The sequence below is a fragment of the Sceloporus undulatus genome, chromosome 3 (assembly GCF_019175285.1).
Source record: "Sceloporus undulatus isolate JIND9_A2432 ecotype Alabama chromosome 3, SceUnd_v1.1, whole genome shotgun sequence".
Taxonomy (NCBI): Eukaryota; Metazoa; Chordata; class Lepidosauria; order Squamata; family Phrynosomatidae; genus Sceloporus; species Sceloporus undulatus.
Window position 1 is genome coordinate 178,219,976 of NC_056524.1, and position 8,947 is coordinate 178,228,922.

Sequence of the window (8,947 nt, forward strand, 5' to 3'; positions counted from 1 at the left end):
CATCTTTATTTATATACCATTTTCCCCAAAAGATCAAAGCGGTTTACATCATACACTGCATACACTGCACTGGCAAAGCCAATGAACATTTAATTTGATGGCTGAAAGGATGAAACTTCAGCTCATGTCTTGTGAACCTAGTTGCTGCTAAACTGCCCCACTCTTGGCAATCAGCATTCCTGTTATTCACAGCAAATGGTGGTGTTGGGTAGGGTTGCTGGGAGTTGATCACTCAAACAGCCAGCATTGCTGATTTTCTGCTGTCATGGGCAACACAGCAACAAAATCCATCAGAGTTGCAACCCCAAAACTAGCATCACAATTCCCTTCCCCTAGCCATCAGGTGTCAGCTGGTGTGGTATGCACCCCCCACTGGCTGCAAACCTGCTTTTGCACTTTCTTTCTTGACTTTCTTCAATAACTGTTCCAGGTCTTTGCTATTTTCTGCTACTAGTATGGTGTCACCTGCCTATCTTAAATTGTTAATGTTCCTCCAAATTTCATGCCTCTTCTTTTCATGTCTTTATGTATGATATTTTTGGCATATAGGTTAAACAAATAGGGTGATAAAACAAAACTGTGGTTTTGACTAATAAATACTATTCATTTCATTGTGTCTGCACTCACAAGGATAACACTAGATTTAACCCTGCTTGCGCACAGTTGCTCCATTAATGGATTAATTGGAAGGACAACATGTACAGGGAATAGTTGCCTATGATAACCAGTAATGCAAAGATAAAATTTAATTAACTTAAATATAGCATATAGAAACAGAACAAGCCAGATTCATAACCATTATCAGATTATAATACACATCAAAAGGAAAAATGTAACTCATAAAAGAAAAAAGTAGTAGGTGATCAATATGTAATTAATGTTGTGCGTAGGCAGAAAATTTACAGGAAGCCAAGGGTGGAGCAGAAGTATGTTCAGAATTTGTATGCCAAAACATCTTGATACAACTTTTGATTTCAAAGAGGTTGTTATGGCTGTAGACAGAGGTGATTTTACATTTTATTAAGGAATGTTACCATATGAAATAGTATTAAACAGACTAAAAGGAATGAAAACTAGTTCAGATACTGCTGTGGGACAAGAACAGTCAGGCAGCACGATGAAGCTTAAGTCAGATTAATTCTTTACATAATGTCTTGACACAATTAAAAACATTTAAACTGCAGAGTTCAAAAGAGTAACATAAATACACAAAGAGAAAAGAAACAAATGGAAAGCACCATAAATTGGGAAGAGCGTAAAAGAAATTAAAATGACAATTATAAATATCTTGGTATACAGTACTTCTGGAATGATTCTAATTCTGGAAGCAGATGCCAAGCTTGCTTCTCTGGGTAGCACCTCTGAGTGGTCTTTTTCCCAAGTGGACATGTTGTGTACCTACAAGGAGGACTTACTGATTATGATCTTTTACAATCTCTGTCTCTGAGTTCAGTTCCAAAGTAATTGGATCTGATTCTTCCCTTGCTGTCTCTGTTATATTAATCACAATCAGTAAATTGTACTAGTAAATACCATATGTTTGAACATTTCGACTAGAAACAAAATACAACAAAATCCAAGATCCATAATAACACCCACAGCTGAATTTAGCACATTGTCCGTGAAGAAAACAGCATTTGCTGTGCAAAAACAATGTTTCTATCATGATGCTTTATGCAAATTTTATGCAGAATAATTCCTGAAGTGCACATAGGTCCAAAATACACTGCAGAAATAATTCAGTTCGACACCACTTTAACTGCCAGGACTCAGTGCTAAGGAATTCTGGGTACTGTAGTTTTGTGAGAGACATTTAGACTTCTCTGTCAGAGAGGTCTCTGGTGCCATTATAAACTGCAATTCCCAGGATTCCCTAGCATTGAACTAGGGCAGTTAAAGCAGCCTCAAATTGGATTATTCTGCAGTGTGTTTTGGACCATAATCTACAAAATAATTTTCAAAGACTTTATCACAGCAGGAAGAAAATTGCTAAAATTACTCATTGCTTTCTTGAAGAACCAAATTAGAAAAGAATTACATTCCTATTCCTTCATATCCTGCCAGGATATCAGTTAGGTTGCTGCAACTGGTTATTACAAGTATTCTTATCAAATGCTAAGGAAAAACCTAGAACTAAAAACAAACCCTGAGATTTTCTGAGCACTTGAGAGAGAGGACAAACTGCACATGACAAACACTTCCTAGTCATTCTTGGGGAAGTTATAGAAAACCGGATGTCTATAATACCCTGTCTTTTAATCAGGTCATAGGAATAGGAAGAGCCAGCATGGTGTAGTGGTTTGAGTGTTGGCCTATGATTCTGGAGACCAGGTTTGAATTTCCATCTCAGCCATGAAACCCACTGGGTGAGCTTGGGCAAGTCGCATGTGCTCAGCCTCAAGGGAAGGCAATGGCAAACCTCCTCTGAATAAACCTTGCCAAGAAAATCCCACGACAATTCCAGGTGTGCCTTAGGGTCGCTATATGTTGGAAATGATTTGAAGGCACTCAACAACAACAACAACAGAAGAATAGGGGTTAAATCCAGTTGCTAGTTTTACTAGAATAGATCTGCTAAGTCAAGAAGGAACTTGGCATGTCCATACATATGTCAGTTCCATCGATTCAATGAGTATCTTCTAGTGGGAACTAACATCTGGATTTTACTCTCTATAGTTATCCACATACTCCCTAAAAAACTGTAGAAATCTTTGTAATCAATTCTAGATCTGGTAGTATTTGAAGTGCTACTATAATTAATACTCTTTTCTTCCAGCTTTCATTGCATTTTCAGAAATCCCTCAGTTGGCTCAGAAAATCAAAGCATTTTTTGCATTTGGCCCTGTAGCTTCCCTCAATCATAGCAAATCTCCATATCCTAGGCTTGCATTTTTCGCTGACAATGTGGGAAAGGTATGTGTCATTTTTAATACATAATCCACATGAAGACAATGTATTTGAAACCATTATTCTTAGTTATTTTTCATTATTAAATTTTGTTGTTGAACACAACAAAAATAGGTCACGCAGATCAACAGAAATAAATGGCTCATATTATGCTTGCCAAATTCCTTTGCAGGTTGCTTTTAGTGGAAATTAGTCACCATAAACTTTGAGGTAAAATCTCATCTGCAGTAGCAAAAGGGACCAGTAATCTTCTTTTGGGGAATAACCATGTCCCTGGAAGCCTTCAGAAATGTTGTTTGTCTTTAAAATGAGATCCATGCTCTTTACATAGCTTATTTTAACAAGCAACTGCTTTTCCAGGGAAAACCTACATAGATGTAGATGAAAATATGACTCAAATGAAATGTGGATTGTTGTGTACTCCCAAAGTGTGTTTCAAATGTTTGTATCTTCTGTCAATTTATGGTTTATTAATAAAAGTTCTAAACTCTTGAATAATTCACTGAAACAATCCATAAAGCAGTCCTCATTTTATATCTATGTGAGACTTACGGTGAAGCAACACTATAGAAATATTGCAATTTGACACCACTTTAACTGTCATGGCTGCATCCTACAGAACCCTGGGATTTGTAGTTTTGTGAGGCAACAATACTCTTTGGCAGAAAAAGCTAAAGACCTTGTAAAACGACAAATCCCAGGATTTCACAGGATTTAGCTACATCATGTAACATGGTTTCAAACTTCATTATTTATATAGTTTAGATGTACCCTAAGGTAGAGTTGTTTGTCAAAGCCTCCCCGCCCTGTGAATTGATAGCAAAGATGAGATTTGAACCATGTGCTCACAGCTTAATAGAAGACTTATTAAAAAGAGAAGACTCCCTTAATTCATGTCTGTCAAATTTTTTGCCAGTTTAAACTGAATCCACGCTGGAGACGAATTGCTGAACCCCTTTTGCAGATTACTGGATGTGGCTCCTTTGCAATGCATGGGGGATGTAAGAAGATTTCAGTGTAGGGTGGGCACAAAAGTGTGGTTGAGAGACCATTAGATGATGTGAGGAATGAATTCCTCACTCTAGAAATCATTCCTATCCAGTGTCATGTCTTGTAAAGGAAAATACTCAGGAGGCTGAGCCCATTTTCCTGGGCTTTAACAGGTCCTGAAAAAAGCTCTGAATTCTTCTGTTATGTTTTTCAGTAGGACTCAGATGAATTTGAAGTTAATTCAAGATGAGTGCTACACAAACTCCTAAAATAAAATTCTTAGAAAAATCTCAATCATTATAATTGGCAGCATATGTATAAAAAGGATATCATGTATTTGGGAAGGCCATCTGGAGTGGAGAGTATTACCATGCAAGGAAACTTGGCCTTCCAGATGTTTTGGATTATACATCCTACATTGCCTTCTAGTTGGCCATGCTGGGTTGGACTGGATAGGAATGATAGGTCAGAACATCTGGAGGACCAGTGGTGGACTAGCATTGATGTCGTACATCTTTACACACTTTGCATATTGCACTCACTTTGTGAGCCAAGAAACCCAATATTAGGGATAACCAGTATCCCAACAAGTGCTGTCTCTGCTTTTCCTCATTTGTGAAGGCCAAGAATTCTCTTATGTGGCAGGAAGTTAGGAGGTACAGTGGGAGACACCATAGGAAAAGGAATAAAACTAGGATGCACTGAACTCTCCATTTGTGGTCCCATTCACAGAACATGAAATGGGAGGAACATTTTCATGATATCCTGGAGTCAAAGCAAGGCTGGGAAACTAGAAGATGGGTGTGTGTATGTGTGCATGCATGTGTGCAACATGGGATAGTGGCAAGCTGTGCAGAAAACACCAGGGCTGGAATTTCATTGATTCATTGCATGAGGGGGTCTTGTGAAATGCTATGTGATGTAACTTTCTCATTCTAAATTTTAGCTGTCTTACAAAACGGGAGGGGGAAACTAGGCAAATGCACTGAAGATGTACTAAACACCGTGATGATATGTTACAGACTTTCCTTGGCAAGAAAGAATTTTGTATTCTACATAATAAGACAAGGGAATTCATTGCTAAGACATGCAACAAGGATTTGTGGGGAAACATTTGTGTCAAACTGCTTTTCTCAGCTGGTGGAATTAGCAAAAACAACCTGGACATGGTAGGTGTACTTCATTTTAAGAAATCACACTTATTTGATACATTATAACAATTTTACTCATTTAAACTCAAGTTTGGTTGAAATAATTGTTGTTTTTCTACCCCTCCAGAGTCGCCTTGATGTTATTGCATCACATTTACCAGGCTGTACATCTGTAAAAAATCTCTTACACTGGGCACAGGTAGAAATTTGGATTTTTAAAAAAATTAATACTAATGTATGAGATAAAAGTGATTGCTATACGTACAATGTTTAAAGCGAAATGAAAAATTGCGTTCACATTTAACTGAAAATGTAATTTTTAATAATTATTGTCCATGCCATAAACCTTTCCAGAATACCCTGATTTTATAGTTGTTATGGGTGTCTGGCTGGGATGGGAGCACTGGTAAGACGTCTACCCTTGGAGACATGGAGAGTCACCCACACAACTACTTCACTTGGAATGCAGCACAATGGGTCATTTTGATCCTCTGCTGCCACCAATTATATGATGGTGATGGCCACTATCCCACCAATGCTTCACTGTGAGACTCCAATTTGGGACTCTCTTAAGTGTCTCCTGCACTATAACTCTCTTTAGATGCCAGCTCTCTGGATAACAAATTTTTTCCCTCAGCTTGGCACAAACTATTCTTTGACTTCTATACACCCATTATCTAATGTGTCCCATACCTTAAAGACTTTTCTCAATGTTAGTAACATTTTTAAATGTGTTTCTGAAATCACTGCAGACAGCTGCTTGTTCAAACATAGTAATAAATTTGTTTACAAATCAGGCTCCAATTTATTTAATTTCTCCAATTTGTAAAATTCAAAGCAATTTAAAAAAACATACAGTTTTCTTTTTCTTTTTTCTTTTTCTTTTCTTTTACAGGTAAGGAAAAGTGGAGTGTTCAAAGCTTTTGACTATGGTTCTGAGAATATCAACAAATATAATCAGGTAAAGTTTTATTCTTTAAAAAGTGAAAGTGCTCATTCAGCTATATAAGAATAAAGCAAAAACTATTAAATCCCAAATTAGTTTTATTATAATTTTAAAAGATGGAACCATTGTTTTTATTAGAGGCAAAGAAGTGCAGCTCCTGGCCAGTGTGAAATACTGAACTATTTTGTATTAATTAGACCAATACTGAACAAATCAACAAATGCCAAGTTATCAGAAAATCAGTAAATGAATTAGTAGCAGTCTGGTGAAAAAACTGTCTGGTCTTTCAAAGGCACAACTCATTTCCTAAAGAGGGTAAACCTGTGTGTTCTTCCTCGCTATCCTTCTGTAGGCAGCTGAAAAGATTTTTGCTTTGGCAAGCCTTTCAAGACCAATTGGTCATGGGAGCTTTGATAGTCTGCTATATAGTATATATTCAATGGTTTTAACTGAATTCTTTTTGGTTTCTACTGATTGTTTAAGTGCATTTTAACTTTTCAATGGTGTGTACTTTTTTAACTGTACCAGTTCCCAGAGCTGGGGAAAATGGGGGCTATAAAACAATATCTTCTGTCTTGAAACAATGAAAGTTGTTTTCTAGCTAAGAATCTGACAGCGGAGAAATAAAAGGATTTTTAATTTAAAAAAGAGAGGATTAATGTAATTTGATCTAGGAAGAAATCTACCATGTTAGGAGTCCCCTGGTGGACTTAGCATAACACTGCATATTGTAGGCTGTTGGCTTCCCAGACCTAGTGATTGCAACAAGTATTCCCCTGTCTGTAAGCCGCTCTGAGAGCCTTTAGGGCTGAAGGGCGGGGTATAAATACCATTAATAATAATAATAATAATAATAATAATAATAATAATAATAAAGGGCCTTGCTGAGAGGACAATAGAGGACACTGTGCTGGAGGCCTTCCAACCTACAGTAAATCCTGAGGCTGGGTCTAAGGTTGGAGCCAAAGGACACATTTTAGTGGTTTTTAGTGGTTTCAAAGATGAAGTCCACCAGTTTTTAGTGGGTCTGAGGTATGCACCCAGGGCACATGTTCAGCAAAATGTACAATGATAAATTTAAATGGTGATGAAGAAAATTTTTGTTGCCCCCTTAACTTATGGTACTGATCTGCAAAGCCTCAACTATTAGAGACTACTAGAGACTTGCTGGTGATATAAGCAAGTGTAAGTTGCAATATGCATGAAGGGAGACTTTTTTTGGATAATTCAAAAAGGATGCATGTAGCTGATGATGCTAGATAGCCTGCTTATATCCCCATATGGCTGATGGTGGCAGCAGTGGAGTAGTACATGGCCTCTGTGCATTTTGCAGTGAGGTGACAGTTGTGGTTTCTCTGTTTTTTTTATGTTGCACTTATGTCAATTTCATGGATTCAATTGATGTACTGTAATTGGGACTACCAATAAGACTCATGCCAATAGCTTATAAAAATATAACCAGAGAGGGACAATAAAAGGCAATGATATAAGAAGACAAGTACTAACTCAAATAATAGACAAGAAAAGCTTAACAGTTCAGAGCATTAGATGATCATGGCAAATATTTTCATTGCAATGCCAGCCCTTAGACATTTATTGTTTTCTTCTACTTAGGGTACCCCTCCTGCATACAACATACAAAGAATGGATGTACCAACTGCAGTGTGGAGTGGCAGAAGTGACATAATGGCAACACCGAAGGATACTAAACAATTACTGCCTCTTCTGAAGAATCTAATATACTATAAAGAAATTCCTCATTGGATGCATTATGATTTTATTTTTGGACTTGATGCACGTCAAGAAGTATATGATGAACTTATTGAAATCATTCGGAACTTTCCATAAGTGGAGTGCTCTCAACAGAATAATCCTTAGGATCACCAATAGGACTGATGTTCTAGAAAATCCTTTGGCTATTTTATGGAATAAAATTATAGTGCTTCAATCAAATTGGAGTGGAGAACCTTATTTCAGTCCCATACTCCAAATATAATATGGTCCACAATCTCATTGCAGGCTGGCTTTCTCTGGCCATGGAAAGCCCATGTGTCATGACACAGAAAGCTAATTTTGTCCCCCAATCCAGTTGTTATCAGCAGGACTACCCCACTTGTCTTGCATCTGCCACTGTTTTAGAAGAATGCCAAGACCATCTTTCAAGGCCTTCTCCTCTGGGGGCTCTCATATAACGTAGTGTGGTAGGTGGTTATAGAGTGCTTTTTGTTGTGGCACCACAGAATGAAATGTCCTCAGAGATGTTGATTTTCTGCTTGTGTTACAGTGTTTATGATGCCAGAATAAGACCTTTCTAGGTATCTATGTATTGTAATTGTAATGTCAGTTAGTGCTTTTTACTCTGCTGTATTAATTCAAAGGTTAATTTTTGTTTTTGTTTTGCTGCTTCAGGTTTATTTGTTCTAGTTTTGTTCTGTGTAATTGTAAATTGTCATCATCTTACAGTATTAAGCATTTATTGTTAACACAGGGAATATTAGTTCACAAATGCTGATAATAAAGAAACACAGAAATCTGACTCCCATTCTTTATAAGGAAAAGTAGGAAAATTTTTTGGAATTGCTCCTGCTAAGTGATTTTTGGGGGTTCCTAGGTATAGCATATGCATTGTAGCTTATGCTCTCTCCCCTTCTCTTCCCCCACAGTGGTATATATTGCTTTTCTAGTAACAGGTCAAAAGATAACTCGATAGCCATGTCACTTATTTTTAGTCCTTTGACAAACAAATGTGTTAATGTGTGTGAACTCTGCTAATGTATTTTGACTACAAGTGCTATTGACCCTTCCCCCTCCCCTGGCGGGTGGGATACTGGGGTCGGGGATTGTATGTTTTAACATGTAAGCTGCCCCGGTTGTGCTACACAGAGATGCAGGATATAAATAATTTATTATTATTATTATTATTATTATTATTATTATTATTATTATTATTATT

At 37.1% G+C, this 8,947-nt stretch overlaps 1 protein-coding gene across 1 annotated transcript in view; it reads left to right on the top strand.

The window, feature by feature from the left end:
- Positions 1-8,391, top strand: part of LOC121927303 (lipase member M-like) — a 21,527-nt gene extending 13,136 nt beyond the window's left edge. The window contains exons 6-10 of the mRNA XM_042461025.1: positions 2,777-2,913; positions 4,920-5,066; positions 5,176-5,247; positions 5,944-6,009; positions 7,609-8,391. Coding sequence (XP_042316959.1) covers positions 2,777-2,913; positions 4,920-5,066; positions 5,176-5,247; positions 5,944-6,009; positions 7,609-7,842 — 656 coding nt within the window. The 3' untranslated portion in view covers positions 7,843-8,391. The remainder of the gene's footprint in view (positions 1-2,776; positions 2,914-4,919; positions 5,067-5,175; positions 5,248-5,943; positions 6,010-7,608) is intronic.
- The last annotated feature ends 556 nt before the right edge of the window (positions 8,392-8,947 follow it).